The sequence below is a fragment of the Cucurbita pepo genome, chromosome 15 (genome assembly GCF_057944985.1).
Source record: "Cucurbita pepo subsp. pepo isolate OVF chromosome 15, ASM5794498v1, whole genome shotgun sequence".
Classification (NCBI taxonomy): domain Eukaryota; kingdom Viridiplantae; phylum Streptophyta; class Magnoliopsida; order Cucurbitales; family Cucurbitaceae; genus Cucurbita; species Cucurbita pepo.
This window is the reverse complement of record NC_141812.1, coordinates 8,010,376-8,030,407: the sequence shown is the minus strand read 5'-3', so window position 1 is coordinate 8,030,407 and position 20,032 is coordinate 8,010,376. Positions and strand designations below refer to the sequence as shown.

At 37.2% G+C, this 20,032-nt stretch overlaps 1 protein-coding gene across 1 annotated transcript; it reads right to left on the bottom strand.

Annotated features, from left to right (window-relative positions):
* Positions 1–1,935: 1,935 nt before the first annotated feature.
* On the bottom strand, positions 1,936–18,744 carry LOC111811386 (la-related protein 6B). The gene is made up of 10 exons (XM_023698201.2): positions 18,084–18,744; positions 15,850–15,931; positions 15,550–15,644; positions 15,362–15,433; positions 15,044–15,123; positions 14,856–14,955; positions 8,705–8,752; positions 8,548–8,616; positions 8,098–8,238; positions 1,936–2,606 (listed from the first exon to the last, which is right to left on the bottom strand). Exons 1-10 carry the CDS (start codon positions 18,636–18,638, stop codon positions 2,313–2,315), a joined length of 1,536 nt encoding a protein of 511 aa, XP_023553969.2. The 5' UTR covers positions 18,639–18,744; the 3' UTR covers positions 1,936–2,312.
* Positions 18,745–20,032: the final 1,288 nt, after the last annotated feature.

The window sequence follows — 20,032 nt, the reverse complement described above, 5'->3', positions numbered from 1 at the left end:
TAGTAAGCCTTAGGGGGTGTGTATATACCACCTAGTGTGTAGAGAAGCACTACACATCCAACCCTACTCGAAAAAAGAAAGTAGAGAGCCCTCGAAATAGTCCTGAAAAGTTAGGTTCCATCATGAATCATAATCGCATATGATTGCATTTTTCGACCCAAACAATGGAATTACTTATTGAGTATTTTTAAATATCAAACCATTGATATTTTTGTCTTGATAAAGACGAGGATCCCATATACGGAAAACAGTATTAACTGAGGAAGCCATAAAAACAAGTCAGGGTAGTTAGATTTCTGCATTCAAGTTGTAGTCTTGATGTTCGGGTAGGTCAACAACATTTTATTTCTAACTTTTTATTTGATTGTCCTTACCCTCTAGGTTTTTACCACTACAGTATTACCGTTCTCTATCGTTTTTTGTATAGATGTCCTCAAAGAAGTAGTCACCATTGTCACTACAGTTTTGGTTTTAGATCTTGTATGTACTGAATTGTCGAGTATTTATATAATAAAACAGTAGAAATTACTCATATGTGGATGGATGAATTGTATCACCATGATTACATACTAGATATCATAGGTTTTGAGCGAGATGATTAATGTTTTGAATTTGACCACACACTAATTTGGTCACGGACTAAATGACCCAATTTTTTTTTATAGCAATTTTAGTCCCTTAAATTTTTTTTGTTATATTACTCTATGAGCATATCCAACGCTAGAGTATTTTTTGGTAGTTGTGAACTATATTCAGTTTAGAGATTTGGTGTGAAATTGAGTTAAAAGTTTGTTTCTTATGATATCTATTTCGGAGTTGTTGCTTCCAAACTTTTTAAAGGGACCCGAGCAAAATTTGTTTATTTGTTAAAAATAATTTTTTTAATCAACTTTTACTAATCAACTTTTACACTTTATTTTCTCGAATTTAAAATGAGTCTAAGTTTAGATAAGTCGGAACTTAATGTTATTTCCTTTTATTCTTCTCTTTAGAATCCCGAATGAAAAGTTATATTGATTTTATAAAATATTATTTTTTGAATTTTCGTTAAAGCAAATTCGAAGTAAGACCAAAATAACGATCCTAGGTCAAAATTAAACAATCATAAAAATACATTTTGAATTTTTGACTTTTTAGACCAAATGTATATATCTAAATCTAAATCAATTGAGTCGTATTCACGTTTCTCCATGGTATGCACATATATACAAATACATTTTATTATAATGATATGATATTGCCTACTTTGATCATAGATTTGATTTGGGCTTTCCCAAAAGACCCCATACCAATGGAGAGAGTATACCATAATTACTCGAACCTAACCACCCCGCTTTTGGAGATGACAGAGACTTTCTCTTCCTACTCCCGTATGTTCTTATTTCTTTCTATTTTTTTTGCCAAATTAGAATAACCCTGGCTCAAACCCCTACTTCACCTATTTACCTCGTTCAAGAAGACATAGGTTATGGAGTGAACTCTCATTAATCTTTCAAAAGCAAACCCCTACTTCACCTATCTACCTCATTCAAGAATAAATAGGTTCCGGAGTGAACCCTCATTAATCTTTCGAAAGAAGCTGCTTGATTGATAGTTTAGATAGTAAAAGCAGATGCTATCGATGGATTCAATCTAAGGCTATTAGTTGGAGAGATGATCTTCACATATAAACCTACCTACTCAAAGGTGGGCAAATCAAAGCTGTCACATTCCAGTCGAAAAGCTTTCAATTTCAAAGATCACTCCGGCCAAGATCTCATTCAAAGAGAAAGATATAAAATATCTTGAGTTTCTTTTTGTATATTCTAGTTAAGACATACACTCTCAACCAAGATAATAAAATTTTAAAGACTTTCCGTTATGCACATTGAACAAAATAGATAAACGTTCAAATAGATAAACAAATAAAGAAATACGTAGAACGAGAGAGAGAAATAGAAACACAATGAGGAGGTTTGGATTATACAAGGCAAATTGAGTAGCCAAGTGCGTATTAGTGAAGTGTCGCCAACTTCCCCATTGGTTTCCTTCGACATATTACTTTAAAAATAATAATAATATGAATCCCCTAAGTAAGGGAAAAGAGGAGGAGATTAGAAAGCGGGGGATGGGGTCCACACCGACCTTCTCTTCCAAATACATTAAAAACTACAACTCTTACTCTTTCACTGTAATTTTACCAATGGTTTTTGACAGCCCTACTAAAAACCCCGCCATCAAAACACCATTCTATTCATTCAACACCTTCCATCCTCACCATACTCTTTCTTTTACCCATACATTCCCTTCTTTCCCTTCAGGTACTTTGGTTTTCATACCATATTCACATTCACACTCACACTCACCACCGCCTTCCCCCGCCCCATCGCGAATCCTCTCGTCCCGTCTGGCATTCTCGGCCCCGGAGGCTGCTGCTGCTGCTGCTTCATTGTGCCTGCCAGTTCCATGGTGGTGGTAGAACTACTCAAAGGTGGAGTTCCCACATGGTTCCCATGGTTGTTATTGTGATTATGGTGGTACTGTGATCGACCACGTCCTTTACCCCGTACCCTATTACGAACTCTTCTCTGCCCACCGCCATCCTTCTCATTTCCCTGCTCCTCTCGCTGCAACAAACATAGTAGTAAAAGGAAAGAAATACATTTTCCAAGATAGAACAAATATAATATGCCTCACGTTCAGATCACTGTTTCTTTTTCTTCAACACTATTTTTACAACTCAAGGACATAGTTGTAGTTGTACAACCTACATAACTAACAAATACAAAAAGGTTGCCTTTTTCTTTATTTTCCCACAAGTATCTGCCTCAATCTACTACCATTTTCCCTCGTACTACTCGCACAGTACGACATTAGAAAACTTGAGTAACGACATTCAAAAATCGAACTTATTTCCATTTCTGCACCCATCAGGATAAAGACTTCAGTTAACTTCTTTGATTAATAGTGTACACGATTTTCTAGATCAAATTATGTTTACTCCAGTGAGCAATTATTAAAAGTTTTCGCTCTTAGTAGAGAAGTAAGAGCTGCAATTTTCTGGGAGGTTTCAAAAAAAGTAAAAAACACATAACCTTGTGATATGCGTCAAGTATTCACCCATGGTGCAACAGTAAGCAAGCCTATTGTAAGACATACGACTCATACGACAACAAGACTACTCGACTCGGATAAGTGATTTTGCTCAGCCGAAAACAGCAGTTCACATCTAGAACTCTATTCTCATCGGTTCTCATCGGTCCCAGTCCACCTCAAGCTCTTCCTTCAGAGTCTTCTTTTCCCCAACTTTCTTATTATCGAATCAAGTATCCTTTTATCCTCTCAATTCCTATAACTCACCTAAGTTCTCTTGCCCCGGCCCGTACCAGCTTGGACATGCATCAGTTTTCCTTTTCTTTTCCATAGAACTAATTCACTAATTAGGCTCACCTATCTGTCTCCTAGATACTTAAACCAAATTGGAAGGTTTAACCTTCCTTCGGGAAATCATGCACAACACTTTTAATTTAGAAAATTATATCGGTGGAAGGTATAACATTAATTTGAGGACTATTGGTGTAATATCATTTAATGAAGGAATTAGTCTATTTTTTATTTCCATTTTGTAATGTTTTCCATTTCCTAGAGGATTAGTTAGCTTTCCTTGTTCATTTCCTTTTTTGTACTGCTTCATATTTTCCAGAGGACGAGTTAGTTTTTCTTTATTATATAAATAGGCCTATGTACTTCTCTGATGCATAACAAGAAAGAAGAGTAATGCACCTTCAAGCCAATTAAAAATAAAGTCTACCTTAACTGGTGATGCCTTCATAGCTGCCCCTCATTTATTATGACCAAGACCCACCTTCCAATTTATTCCACCATCATGTCATAAGAATCAAAAGTCACATCATCGATAGAGGAGGTTCCTACCGTCCAAAAGACAGGTGACCTACAACACATCTAACTGTCATACCAACTCAATGAAAAAAAACTTCCTTAAACCGTGCAGACATACCTTAAAGGAAAGGAAAAGGTTTGGTACCAACGACAGTAAAAAATTTCCTACATAGACGAGGAAGACTCCATGATAATGTCATGGCTCTAAGACTCTGTGGAGCCATCCATTAGCGATACATCTTTATTTTTTTTAGAGTGCACGAGCCATATGTGCCTTCATTCATCGCACTTACTCAAAAGCTCAAGATGCAACTCAAATCTATGAGATCAAGATCATAACTAAAGCCATGCAACAAGGGAAAACTGTCATAGAATATCCTAATGCCTAACAAACATTGTGACAGAAACTCGATTATTATCGAGTATTCAAAATGAAGTGCACTGCAGATGCCATGATTCTAAAGAAACTCATAGGAGTAAACCATGATTATGACTTTTCGGTAGGATTCAACAAGTTTGACCAAGTCTGAGTTGATCATCAGAAAATAAGAAACACCGTCCCTTGAAGAAACAATCTCTCTTATTCTAGTAGAAGAGAGCATATGAAGTCTTATGCTTGACATACTATCCAGTGTAGATGCACTAGCTTTTGTTGTTAAGAGAGGTCTTCTCTTGAAGTGCTCTTGACATTCATGGCTAAGAGAAAAAGTGAAAAAGTGACGGTACTCTTGACGTTCATAGCTAAGAGAAAACCATAAAGAGAGGGAAGTAGCTCAAGAGAATAGGATGATACCTTAGAAGTGAGCATGAGAGGGACAATGTGGTTGAGTTAAGAAACAGTTGAAAAAAATAAAAAGTAGTCTTGAGAGTGGACAATCATAACCAAGAGAAAGCCATAACGATCGGAAATTAGCTCAAGAGAATTGGTTGCTTGCCCGTAGAAGTAATCTCGAGAGAGAAGCAACTCAAAAGAGTGGATTGTTTGATCCATAGAAGTGTTCCTCCAAGAGAAGTGAGCACAAGTATCAGTGAGACTTGAGAGTTCTCGATTAGCATTGTATTAAGTAGATATGTTCCAATAATAGTGGCTTGATAAGCTCCAATTTACATAGTTATGTTTGATAAGCGTTATAGTGACTCAATAGATCTCTAAAAGTGCTGAAATCAGGCAGTAAGCTCTGATTCAGTGTTTAAGGTTGTTTTGACCATGCCCACAGGATAGGGTAGGGACAGCGAAGTCATCCCCATCCCTATCCCGCCTCCTATTTCAACCATCTCTATCATCACGAAATTCTTCATTTATTTTCATAGGGATAGAGGTAAGGATTACTTGTGGGATTAGATTCCCCTAAGAATTTTTTCCCCATTTTTATATTTTTCCAAGAACTTTTTATAATTTCCATTTTTTAATATAATTTCTATCAGAAATTGTAAAACATCCTAATAAATCTTTATAAGCAAAAATATAATATAATATTCAACCTAATTTCTAAAAAACCGAACTTCTAAACTTAAAAAACTTATATTTATTTATTTTTTATTTACTAGGTAGAGAAATAAAGAAATAAAGAAACAAATATATATATATATATTTCTTATAAAAAAGAGAGGCGGGACAAGGATTTGGACATGGACAAGGGTGGGGAATATTATCTCTAACCCCGTTTAGCTAACAGGCTTTCCTGCTCCCTCCCCCATTCTGTGTTTAAATGGGGATTGTCCACCCCATTCTTGATGACTTACAGATTAAGGGAGAAAGTTTGATAAGGTTGTACCATGACAACAAATCAGCCATCAATATTACTCATAATCCTATCCAACATAATAGGACAAAACATATTGAAATTGATCGACATTCTGTTAAGGATAAGTTAAAGGGGATAGTATGCATGAGTTATTTGCCCTCATGGCTTCATCTGTAAGATGTGTTAACAAAAGAACTTCACAACTGATTGTTTCATATAAGTCAAAGAAATAATCTTAATTTGAGGAATATGGGTGTAATCCCATTTAATATGAGAATTACCCTATTTTCAATTTCCTTTCCTCTAATATTTCTATTCCCCATAAGATAAGTTAACTTTCCTTTTTTGTTTCCTTCTCTTTATGGTTTCCTATTCCCTACAGAATTAGTTAGCTTTTCTTATTACAAATAGGCGTATGTACTTCTATGATGAATAACAAGATAGGAGAGTAATACAAATTACTGTGGCAACTATCATAGAACTATAACCTCCTACCAGGAGTTAATAGAAAACACTCCAATTTGGTTGCAACTACTTTGTTGAACTGTTTGAATAAAGAACGTCCCAAAGATTTAGTTGGCCAAGTCTCCATTCGCCCTTTCAAGTTCCCAATCACACCTCCACCACCAATTGTTGAGGAACAAATTTCTCAATTAACCAACTCGCTAAATTTTCCTTCATATTAACACAACGTATACAAGCAAGAGAGTACCCATTCCGCAAAGGCACATCCACCCCCCTTTCGACAGCCAGAACTCTTCAGTTTCAAAGCCATAATACTCAACATTTCTACCGCCACAAAAATATGATCTAGTGCCAAGATTATACACTAAACGGTAGATCTCTCCAAACTTATGCGAAGTCCAAAGAAAACTTGAATAGATTCAGAGCTAAAGGTGATTGTCAGTTAAGCTCTAAAAATCTACAAAGGATGAGTAGACTACGATGACCATCTATAAACGGAAGGTGGGTTACATGGATATAATGTCCTCACACTTCAATCAGACATCTAACTACACCCAAAATTCATCAGCCTTTCTTGGAACATTTCCAACAATATTGAACCAAAATTATTGAATTTTATCCCTTCCCTCTCAATCAATGTTTTGAAATACCTTTCTAACTACTAAGTTTATGATCTTCATTCTTTTATTCTTCAATAGACCAAAGAGAGATCCATGTATAATCAAGAATTGCCAAGCATATAAAAGGAAGGAAGAAAAAAAAAAAAAAAAAAAAAAAAAAAGGGAAAAACACTCCTATCAACTTTCTTAAATAAACAGGCCAAATAGTTATTCTAATGTTTATCTTCAGTGTTCTTATGGTACTCATTAGCTGTATTAAGGGATTAAATAACCACAAGTCAAAGAGTATTTAATTCATTACATAAAAGAGCTTTCATACTTTCTTAAACTAAGCAGAAAATTATTATTATTGTTCTAACTATTTACACGAGGCAGAAAGAATCAAAAGCTCAAAACATTTTCATAGAGGTGTAAGGCTCGTGGATCGGTGCAAGTTTCAAGGCTAGAAACTTGAACCTCTCTCCCAAAGCAATGCTCAAGGCGTAAGCCTCAAAAATTCTTTTCAAACATTGGTTCTATTCCTGTGCTGCAGCCACCTCAAACTTCTTTATGGGTCAAGGACAGTATTTCTAGGATTGTGCCTTTTCTCAGTCCTTTGGGGGATTCAACTTAAAATAAATAATAGACATTTTAGAGGTGGGTAGAGGTCTTAGGGGGAACTGTGGGAGGTTCGGCCTCTTTATGAGCTCTAGTGGCAAAGGGTTTTTTTAATTATAAGTAAGACTTCATTCTTTTAGATTAGAATCTTCTACAGCAGTCTTTTGGACTCTTTTTTTGGGTGGCTTTTATTCTTTATATGCATGCCCTTGTACATTCTTTCCTTTCTCTCTCAATGTCTCAGTTTCTTATTAAAAAAATAAAAAAATAAAAAGGCCAATGAGGTTAGAGAATTTAATAGCAGTAGTTTAACTCTCGAGCCATAAATAGAGACTTTTAACTGGCATTTGACCTCTTCGCATGATCATCCACATTTATTTTTCTTCTTTGCAAGCCATCAAATCTCAACAATGAATTTTTACATCCACAGTTAGAAGTCCTTTTTGTAATCCTCAAGCTTCCCAACTTAACCTGACCGCCCCCTTAGGGCCAACTCCAATTCAGTTTGAACAATTTATCTTTTAAAAATGATCTATCGTTTCCTCAACACACCTTCCGCGCCATCTGAACAATTTATCTTTTATGATTTTTCCATCCTTTATTTCCTTTCTGTCTCTGATGACATATATATTAACCCTTTTCTCATTCGTAACTATCCATGATTTCATAGTAATATCCAATTCTTCTCTTCACTCCTTCCACTAAAAATAATTTAAGAAAAATTAAAGAGAGAGTGCATTAATTTAAAGCTTCCAGGAATCTAAAGAAGCTTAGAGGGAGTTCACTTGTACTTGTTCATGCGGATGAATGTCAACTTGATCAGAAAGATCGTCTACATGCTTCTCAATACGTGGTTGTTCAGAGGTTTCATCATCTTTGCAGTTCATCTCACCACTATGTCCCTTCTTTCCACGAGCTAGAGCAGATTTTGACTGTGAACAACAATGAATTTTTAATTAAAACACACGCACAAACAAAACAAAGAAAGAAAATAAATCAAGAACAAAGCTTCAAATTTAGGGTTTGGAACTAGTATAAATTTTTGTATACATAAAATAAAAAAAATGCTTAAACATGTCAAGAAGGCAACTCACCGTTCTGTCTTTTAAGTTCAAATAAGAGAATATAAAAAACCCGTGCAACACACAATAAAACACAGGAAATACAGTACACAGTATATTAAGCTATGTAGCAGAAACCAAATCAAATACATGGAATAAGTATAGTCTTAGTTTAAGTACCGGGCATGAAAGCATCAAACGAAGCCTGAGTGCATTTCTCCAATTCCCTTCATCATTTAATTCTGCAACCTGAAAAATTATGCAACTTCTTTTACATCTGAATCTCCTTTACAAGAATGAAAAAACTTTCATACGTAATGGAATTGAAAGCACTTACAGCCTTCTCCGCCAGCTCCACTGATTCATATTCCACGAATGCATGCAACTGAAACATAAAATGTTGAGAATTATGTTATTCCCTTGAATAAAGAATAAGAAAGATTGTAGTTAATTTAAAATATCATGGACGTTGATATTCAGCAGTAGTTTGAGTAGCCTATTTAAGGCTAAAAAAGTTATATTACTCAAATGTACAATGACTAATCGCTATTCACAAGGCCATTGATATAGGACATTTTATAAGGCATCGGTTATACAGTAAAATTTCCCATCGGTTATTCTATAAAACAGGCTAATCTACAAACATCAGAAATTATATTTTACTGCCAGCATCTCTATGAAAATCAGGGGGATGCGACAAAAACCAAAAGAAGATCAAAACATTGTGGGATTAGGCAATGAAAATATATGCAGATTGTATACCAAATCAATCTCTCATATTTTACTTGATCAAATATGAGAGAGACCAACTCCATCATGTTCAAAGAATTAAGGGTTACATAACTAGTATTTTTTTTTTTAACCAATATTTGAAATTTACAAAAGGGATGTGCTATCCATGATGGATACAAAATGATGGATACAAAAGACCGGATGAGGGAGGTGTGACTATAGGAAGCAAAAGTATTTGACAATTTACACCAACAAATAGCGAGGTACACAATGTTGCAGAAAAGCTTCGTAAAAGTTTGCCTTCTCCATGAATACTCTTTGATTTCTTTCTTTCCATAGATTTCAGAAAAAAGCCATAATGAGGTTTTTTTCCTAGCAAGGCTTTAGCGTTCTTGGAGGGGGTGATATGCTAAGGCCATGTCCAATAACTCCTTTACCCATATAGGGAAAAGTGAGATACCATCCGAAGAAATTGCGAATCCTTGTCCAAAAATTATGGGTATGTGCAGCATAAATATATGGCTTTGTGATTCATTGTCTTTCTTACCTAATAGGCACCAACTTGGGAACAGAGTCATGTAGGACATTATTATTATTTATTATTTATTTTTTATTTTTTATTTTTTTGGTAGGTTTTCACTTGCTCTAATGGATTTATGCGCGGTTTTCCATAAGAAAATCTTCACCTTTTTAGGGTGATTTCCTTTCCATATTGTCTTTGCTAGTGTGGGGTTGATTGCTTTTGCCTTTTCCCCTATGTCCTTCATCAAAGATTCCAAAGAGAAGACCACTTCAGCGCTAGGAAGCCATTTTAATAAGTCTGCTTTTTCAGGCAACACAAAAAGGCTTAACTCTGCTTTTCTAGACAACACAATTGGGGCTAGGTCAAGGCTTAACTCTGCCCATTCCACAGCTTCATTATCTTTAAGTTCCTCCCAAACTTCAAGTCCCAAAATTTGTTGGCATCTTTCCATGTTTCTTTGATCGTGATCATTTTGTCATGAGAGAGTCTATACATAAGTGGATATTGCAAGGCTAGCCTAGTGTTTTCAATCCAAGGGTCAGTACAAAATTGAAATAAATGAAGATGGGAAGCGATGACAACTGTATATAGATGTAATGAAAAAGGAAAGGAAGGACGATATGGCGCCGCTGGTCGTACACTATGGTCAGCGACCTCCAAAGTGAAAAGGATGCACAGAGGGGGCAGAGAGCGGACAGAGGAAGGAGACAAGTCAGCCACCTACCCTATTTCCTTCTTGATTTCAGCAGATTTGGGGTGCCATTGTGTTTAAATCAAGAGAGAGGGAGTATGAGGGAAGTAGATCGAAACCTCAAGTGTTTTCTTGGAGTCTAGGCAACACCACGAGAGAGATTCCAACAAAGGAGCTTGCGACTTAAAGGTCCATCTCTACAACCATGGTGCACATAGAGGAGAAACTCGAAGTTATACAGATCACGTGGACGACCCGTTGCTCGTAGATGAAGATGGATGGGCGGGAGCTGAAGCAAAGGAAGGAAGGAACGCTGCCTCCGCAAATTGCATAGAACAGAGAAAGATAGTTACGGGGAGGAAGAAGAAAGAAGTTGACCCGCTGGGCTAAACCGACCTGAGTGACCCAACTGTATAGTGACCCAACCCACACTATCAACCCACTTGATCCAACTCGAGTAACCGCCTCACCTAGTGATCCAATCGCCCGAAACCAACCTGACTCGATTTAAAGGACTTAACCAGACCCACCTAGTTGACTCCAACCCGCCATTTGGACCCCGACCCGATGGACCTAATGAGGATTTTTGAGAAATTTGGAAACTCTTGAAGACCTGAAACAAGCTCGGGAAGACAACAAACATGTAAGTAGCTACATGGATTATTCAAGTAATACTTGTAGGGGACGATAGGACAATGGGCAAAATTCATTAGGAAGCATGTTAATAAATTTAGTTAATCAAGTTGGATACTCAATTGGAATCATGATGATAGACCTAGTTAATCAAGTTAGATACTTATTTGGTAGTATGACAATGAGACTATTTCAGCTAGATGTATATTTATTAGAAAACATGACGACAAACCTAATTAATTAGGTTGTTTATAGTTAAGCCTAGGAACCTTTACATAGCCTTGTATGCCCGAATATTTTATTGGATATATGTTATGTGTCCTAGTGAGCATAGGTATAAATATGCATGATTATGAACGGTTAGTGCACATCCTTTAGTCTTAGAACCCACATTGGGTCCCATTGGCGTTCTCGGGTGACCAGACAATCAAGTAGGGACAATTGGGGCACAACCAATAATTGTGAACTTCCATAGTATGGTTAGGGTCTACTTGGTAGCTATTGGTTAGTTGTCACCTACAGTGGACGCCAGGAGTCGTAGAGAGTATGCTACCACGGTGCACCTTGTAGATAGCTCGTATGAGGTGCAGGCGATTATAGCACTAGCCTGCATATATTGCACAAATTACCTCATACACACGAGACTTAACCACGAACTCGCCATAGGGCAAGTTGACTCATGTGCTAGGAGCACAAGGTTAAGGGTAGACTTTGGGAGATATAAACAACAAGTTGAGTACAACCTAACCCAACATTATGACCCGAGGGGCTTAGTTATGCACCCTAGTGTAGGAGTGTATAGGGCCTGGGTACATATAAGCCTATAAGGTTAGCATAGATGGTAACCATGGTAATGGTTAACACTAGAGTCAACATGTGAGCACATACTTAAGGAATTATTGTAAGTACTAAATCTAACGAGAGCCTAAAAGTTGGCTGCTTACTGAGTATTTTATACTAATCCCATGTTATTCTATTTTTTTAGGAGTGGAGATCACGGTCGAGGGTAAAAGAGTGCAAAGTCGTGCAGCTACAAGGGTGCCCTTTAGATCGAGTCGTCTTCCTTTCTTGTCATTTTATTATCTTTAAATGTTGTTTTTGGTGTATTTTATGTAAACTATTTTGGACTAACTCCACGGACGTTGTTTTGTACTTTTAATTGACCTTATGTTAGTTTTAATGCATTTTAAATTAAAACTTTTCCTTGTCTCCTGCATTTCAAGTTGAAAGATTTTATCGCCATTTTTACTCTTGAGTCTACATGGCGATCCATGATTCGAGGCATCTAAAAACGGGTCGTTACAACTATGCTTCCCCCAGCACCCACCCTATGGCAAATAGGATAGGTCATCTTTCTACATATATTTATGAATAATCTTTCTATTTTTGTAGCCACTTTTCTAGGCAATTTGAATAGAGATATGTAGCAAGTGGGAAGGTTGAATAGTGTGGCTTGTATTAAGGTGATTTTTTGTCTTTTGAAGTATAACATGATGACCATGTTGATAACCTTCTTTCTATTTTTTCAATAATGGTCTTCCAGAAGGAGAAGGATTTGTGATTCCCATTTAAGAGCAATCCTAGGTACATATGTGACACTCAAGTAAAGGAAGGGTACATGAATTAACCAAGACCACATCCGAATAAGAGCGATCCTAAAGATAGGATGATTAAGAAAGGTTTAAAGGAAATGAAAGTTACTACCTATATCTATACCAACAAGGTACACCTTCCTTTTTGGTGGCTCAATCATAGGAACTCCATAGTTAACGTGCTTTACTTGGAGCAATTTTATGTGGGGGTGAATTTCAAGGAATTTTCTTAGGATGCATATGTGAGAGGACAAAGCATGCTAGAAGGACTCATATTGGTTTGTAAGGTAGCCTTCACTCTTAAGAAACGAGGAGTAGGTAACGTGACCATGTCGCAAACGATAATAAAGAAATGTCGGGGCCATCAGGTGTCGAATCTGGATTTCGAATCCTGATCTGAATCTTGGGCATGGGGCATTACAAATGGTATCAGAGCGATACCTCTCCCAATAAAATGTGGTTCGGGGACAAACCAAGGCATTTGACACTCAAGTAAAAGAGGGGTACATGAATGAATTGAGACCACATCCGAATGAGAGCAATCCTGAGAATAGAATGACTAAGAAAGTCTTAAAGTAAATGAAAATTACTACCTATACCAACAAGGTGAACCTTCCTTTTCAGTGGCTCAATCATAGGAACTTCATAGTTCAGTGGGATTTACTTGGAGCAATTCTATGTTGAGCGACCTAGGAAGTTTCCTCGGATGCATGTGAGTGAGGACAAAACATGCTATAAGGACTCGTGTTGGTCTATGGGGATAGTCTTCACTCTTAAGAAACAAGGAGTAGGTAACGTGACCATGTCGTTGGTGATGCAAGGGAATGCTAGGGCCATCAGGTGCCGAATTCGAATTCTGAATTCTGGGCATGGGGCATTACAACATATTTGGCCATTCAATCTTTTTACAACTGTATATGTTGGCGAAGTCTTCAATAAACCATTCCTTTTCGATGTTAGAAGTTGGCAACCTAATATAGGAACCATCTTCATCTTGATTTAGAAATTTCTAGCTTTATGAGATGGAATTCCAGAATTGGTTGAAAAATGACTTGAAAGAATCATCGAGGGTAGAAACAAAATCTCCATGGTAGTTCAGGCAAAGAAAAGAGATTGAGAAAATAACGGAGGATGTTGGTTTATCCTTTGTGGAACAGGCAAGAAATGGTTCTTATCAAACAGAGATTCGATGAGATATGTTGCAATACAAACTTAGCCATACGACTATCCCAAATAAGAACCCTATTCCCGAAGTAGATGAATTGCTTGATGAGTTATTTGGTGCTATAGTGTTTAAGATTGATCTCAAGTCTAACTATTTTTGTTTATGCCTTTTGGTTGGCACAATGCTCCCTCTCCTTTTCTATCTCTAATGAAGGATATCTTAGAGACTTACGACAGTTTGTATCAATGTTCTATGATGATATCTTAATCTACAACACTTATATACAAGACCTACTAGAAACCTCATTAGAAGAATATCGTCATAGTCTGCTCTTTAGATGAGCAACTCAAATATTGTTGGCAGTGTTGTGGCTTAACCTCTCCCCCGTATTTGAGTAGAAAATTATGAATGAAAGCCAAAGGAGGAGGTACTACACATCTAGAAGAGTGTAGATAATGGTTCGTGGGAATTCCTAACCAAATTGAAACACATTTATAAGTTTGAAGCATCACCATGAACCATTAAATAATTTCCAGATTTTCACCTTATGGACAAGGCATCCTTTCTCCTCGTGCAAATGTTAAGTTGTTTGGCCACCTATTGTAAAAGTGTATTTAAGAAAGGGTAACAAGGGGTACCCCAAAAGTTGGCTAGCGGAGGGCAGGCACACATGCTACATATAATTATATATTTAGAAAAAGGTATCTTTTTGTCATTCATGCACAGTGTGTACCCTGAGACAAAGAGAGATGTCAACTACTTGGACAGCTGTAACCATCCTTTAGAGCTGATATTAATAAAGATACCTATCAAATTGTTCAAAGAAAAGATTGGGCTGGGGCGGGGGGGGGGGGGGGGGGGGGGGGGGAGTGGTTTTGTCCCTGAAAATCAGATAGGGGAAAAAGTTTCTCCTGTTCATTTACTTAAACCCATTTCAAACAGGTGTTCCCCACGTGATTTGGAACAAGTTCTCATGTGTTTGAACCAGCGTTCCCCGCCTGATTTGCAACACGTCCTTGTGGAGATTTTGGATAACCCATACAACAGACTTTAAGGAAATAATGCATTGTCCCAACAATGATAGAGGTTAATGGAGAAAAAAGATTGCACCATAAAAGCTCAGATACCGCATGCTACAGAAAATAAGTATACCTTGCTACTGTAATGCATTCCATCAGCTTTTGCTGATTTAGCTGTTGAAGAAGCTCCACTATCTGAGATTTGAGGTTGACAAGTTCGAATATTCTTAACACTGCCAAAGAAGAAAGCAGCATGATAATTCAATATAACTTTAGCAAGCTGCTGAAGAACATGCAAACAAAATCATTTAACACTTGTACCTCCCAACAGCAGAAAATATCTTCATGAGGTTTTGGTGGCAATGATCCTCAGGTAAGTTCTCCGCAATTACTATGCGAGACTGACAGTGGGCAAGTAAAACAAGCAACATGCAAGGATTAAATGCATTGGTTTGTAAGTCAATAACATATTGTGGACACTGGGATGGAACCATCCCACATGTTGTAACATGGAACAGAACCAATGCACAAGGTTTTAAATTTTTATTAAAAAAATAAAATATATACGTATAACTACTTTTACAAAATTGATTAAAACATTATTTTAAAAATAAAAACAAATAAATAAACAAACCCTACTTGCAGCTCCTCCATATCTGACTCAGAAAGTGGTTGCTTACGTTTGACTTTCTTTCCATCTTCACTAACCATCTACAGCATATTGAAACAAAAAACAGGAGGTGGACAACCAGACAGAGAATTGAGAATAACTCAAGGACAACAATGGTAAAGAAAGATGCTTAAAATATCACAAATAAAATACTCACAAGCTTAGAAGAGTTCCGTAAAATATTTGCTAGCTGAGAGTGACTATTGATGAGAGCCTTAATCTTCTTGAATGATGCAACAACCGATATGGGCACTGAATTAAAATGGACCTTACTCAGGTGAAATGTTTTGGAGGGAGAGATAGAAAAAGAAGTTCGGTTGTCTAATTCTAAGAGGTCATTCTAAATTTTCATTATGTTGTAAATTTAATCAAAAGAATCCACCTGTGGTGGGATGGTAAAAGCAGGAGTTCCACACATTAACGGAATTCAAATAAAGATGCCAAGAGAGGATCTTACCATATCCATCGGGATCTTTATTGATGAACCTCATCAAATGATCAGTTGTTGTCAAATTTAAATCACTGAAATAATATTCCACCTAAAAACCATGATTTTACAAAGAATTCAATGAAGCAAATAAGGTTAAATAAAAAGTAGGCATAGAGAGTAATCTCCAATTCATACTGGGAATTGGAAAACATAGCAGAAGTACCTAACCTACTAAACCAACCATTCAACTTTTTAATTAATAACGACTGTAAATGTCCTGCAAACTTATATGCCTTTCTACTAATTTCAAAGCATACTCGTAGAAAAGTAATATCCTAAACTGATGGTCACAAACATTGAAATTTCTGATTCCAAAGTCATCAAAGAGAAATGCCAAAACTAACACAATATTTAAACTGATCTTTGCTGAGAAGGAATAGTGAGAACCAAACGCTTTAAGGAATAATCCAACTAACTAAAATTGACAATCATCAGTAACCTCCAAAATAAATTTACTTCAATAACAACAGAAGTAAAAGCCAGGGACTGAATGTCAAAAACCTCAAAATGTTGGATTTTATTGACACAGCAAGGACTATAATTGGGAAATTTTCAGCTTCAAGATCCTTAAGACGACAATTACTAGCTGCTTTGGTATTTATTGATGACAAGAAGATTTAATTTTTAATCAATTTCCAAATGTAAGCAGTAGTTTGCCAGTAACGAAGGGCAGTAGTTTAATTATCTTCAACGATACCAACATCCACACAGTTATACAAACGATTGGAGCAGCACCTCCAGACTAAGAAGATAAATACGTGATGCAACTCCTTGTTTTAAGAATTACATCATAACCTTGAGACAGAAAGGACAGTTCATCACTAAAGCAACTTTAAAATAAGGATATCCAAGTACTTTTATCCATTGTTCCACAGCCCTCTTCCATTTCCATTTTTTTGACTTAGTGTCAGGTCATAGGAACAGAAGAGACGTCATTAGGTACCTACTTCAATCATCGCTTCTGAGTGCTATATAATAAATGTAGAATATTCACTTCCGAGTGAATATCCATCTGACAGCTTTAAAGTGTCCTTTCATGGCATCACCTTTCATGTGACTTGCCCCCAAACAATTAGTTTTATGGATATTCTTCAATGGAAAGTCGTCCTCCAGCTATCAACATAGTTTTCTTCAGCAGATAAATGATCCAAAGTGTGTGTTATGGTGGTTATTATGTTAGCTATCATCCCAAAAAACCAATTGAGCCTTCCAAAACATTAGCATATTTAAGTAATTATACAATCTTGGATTCTAGATGCCATCGTCATTTAGGGGGTAAATAGGGATGTGTTTTGCGTGAGGGTTTAGATTCAGGTGACATGTTTACTACGTTAGTTTGCCAAGCTTGGAGTTTATTGGATAAACTCATGGGCTTCAATGATGTCCCAAACCTATTCCCCAAGTCCTGTCCCTCACACAGTTTTCCTAAACCTAGGTTTTCACCAGCACCTTAAACATAATTTCTTCTTCTTTTTTTTTCTTCTCAAAATGCCCCCACATGCCTAGAGTGTGCTCAACATGTCTCTACCAATTCGTTTTGTGAGTCCCAAATTGTCTGAAATTTGGACAAGTTAACAAAAAAAAATGAAAAACCTGCTCCAAATCACATGTAGACATGGGTTTGAAGTGTATCAATGCATACACGTCCAACAGCAACACTTTGGACATGAGAGAGTCTCCACAGCTCCTATCCTACTAAAATTGATCGAACGGGAAATGTCCATACTCGGTGCACACGAGGACCAATGAACCTTTTGTGTCTGTTCAATGTCGTATGCAATAAATAGTTGGTTTCCAATTTTTTTTACCATCATATTTAGCTATGCCTAGTTTATCATTTATCAACAGTCTCAAGCAAACAGAAATTTTGCAGATATCGACAATATTCGTACAACAGGAAAGGGGAATCCAGAACAAAATTCCCAGCGAGTTCTAAGACCTTTCAAGTAACCATGACTTCCAGCTAACTCAATGTGTGTGCCTAAAGAAACAACAGAATTCGCTGGATCAAAACACAATAGCTCCATAAGTTACGGTGCTTCATAAATTAACCCACGCAGCAAATCCATACAAATTCGACAGATGAATATGAAACTCAGCTTCATACCAAAGTAATTATTGAAGAAGCAAGCAGATAACAAACTGTTGACATAGAGAGAAGAGAATAAACATAAAGGATCTAGTCAAAAGAAGAAAGCAACCTGATTCAAAAGCTTTAAAGAAACGTCCTCAGTGAGTTTACTTCTAGATGGAGCAGCATAATCAGTCTCAACCTGAGGCTTCTGAGCTTGCTGCACGACCGTGTCCGGGTCATGAAATCCGCCATTGTCGGCATAATACTGAGGATTATGAGGGTGATAAAGCACAGGAACATGATGGGAATGATGGTGGTGACGATGATGACGATGATAGTGATGATTCTGAAGAGAAACCACATGAGTGGGGACAGGGACAGGGCTCTGAATGGGAACATGGAAGGGAGATCCCGGGGGAGGGGGAGGATAAACATGCATCATAGCCGGCGGAGGAGGCGGAGGAGAAGGGATCAGAATCCGAGGCGATTGCTTGGACGGAGGAGGAGCAGGGCCAGCGGCGGAGTGCGGCGGCGGTTGTAGATCGGAACGAGAGGAGGGGCGAGTGGGAACGAACTCAGGAGCCTGCGCGTTGAGACGACTGAGAGAAGAGTTGCGAGATAGAGATGGATCGGATTGGGAAGGGGAAAGGGAAAGGGAAGAGGAGGAAGAATGTTGAGCCATCTGGTGGAAGGAAAGGGATGGCTATGGAGTTCGAGATCGAGTCCGAGAAGGACAGAGAGTGTCCTCTGCCTCTGACAACGAAGAACAAGAAGAAGAAGAAGAAAATAAATTTTAATATATATATATATATATATATATATATAAAATTAAATTATCTAAAATAAAAATAAAAAATTAAAATTAAAATAAAAAACCCAGTGAGGGCGAAGAAGGCCACTGAGGTCTGAGGGAGAAGATTTCTCGATTCAAGAGAATCACTTCACCACTATTTATACTACTTTTTCTTCCTATCCTTGGCCATTCTTTTTTTTTCCATTAACATAAATAAATATTCTCAAATTAATGCAATTAATTCTTTCTTTCTTTCTTTTTTTTTTTTATAATTTTAGTCCATCGACTCAATATTGACGAACCTACGAGAGTAAGAAAACGACTGTAACGACCCAGATCCACCAAAGGGTGTTTTGTTCTCCTCCCCGACCAACGTGGGACATCACAATCCACCCCCTTTGGAACCCAACGTCCTCGCTGGCATTCGTTCCTTTCTCCAATCGATGTGGGACCCCCTCCAAATCCACCCCCTTCGGGGCCAGCGTCCTTACTGGCATACTGCCTCGTGTCTACCCCCTTTCGGGGAACAGCGAGAAGGCTGGCACATCATCCGATGTCTGGCTCTAATACCATTTGTAATGCCCTAGGGCCACCGGTATCAGATATTGTCCTCTTTGAACTTTCCCTTTCGGGCTTCCCCTCAAAGCTTTAAAACGCGTATGCTACGGGAAGGATTCCACACCTTTATAAATGGTGTTTTGTTCTCCTCCCCAACCATATAGGACATCACAATGACCCTCTAATCTCTAAATCAATTGTAGAGTCTTTTTTATTTTATAAATTTTGTATGATAATTAAAATTATTTATTTATTTGGTAGTAGATATTGATAGGAACATGAACTTAGATAGCTCAGAATAGAACATTCTGACATTCTCCATGAGCCCGCCCGTTGCACAAGGGGTCGCAACTAAAGTTAGCAAAAATAAGAGCTTTAGAAATTACCAGATCCGTCCTTCCTAATTCCAGTCTTGGCCTATAGACTGAACCCAAATTCCAATTTGACCCTTGGGCTGGTCGCGAGGATACGAGCAGTAGATAGCTTTATTTTTGTTTTTCCAAAATGTCCGGAAATAAATAAGTTTGGATGTATTTTTAATTAATATTGTGATAAAAATGCATAAAAATTAATTGTTTTTTAATTGGAAAGGAAAGTTTGAATGGACAATGAGTCAACAAAGAAAGGAAATTGATGTACAAAACTTTTACTTTATTTGTGTAACGTTGAAAAGGTATAATGTTGTTTTTATTTTTACTTTATTAGAAATTATATATTTTAGGAAA

Coding starts and splice junctions, on each gene's coding strand:
- LOC111811386 (XM_023698201.2), bottom strand. CDS start 18,638: ATGGCTCAACATTCTTCCTCCTCTTCCCTTTCCCTTTCCCCTTCCCAA. Junction 8,239..8,547: donor GTTTGATGCTTTCATGCCCG/GTACTTAAACTA, acceptor TGTTGTTCACAG/TCAAAATCTGCTCTAGCTCG. Junction 2,607..8,097: donor ACATTCATCCGCATGAACAA/GTACAAGTGAAC, acceptor TGTTTGTTGCAG/CGAGAGGAGCAGGGAAATGA.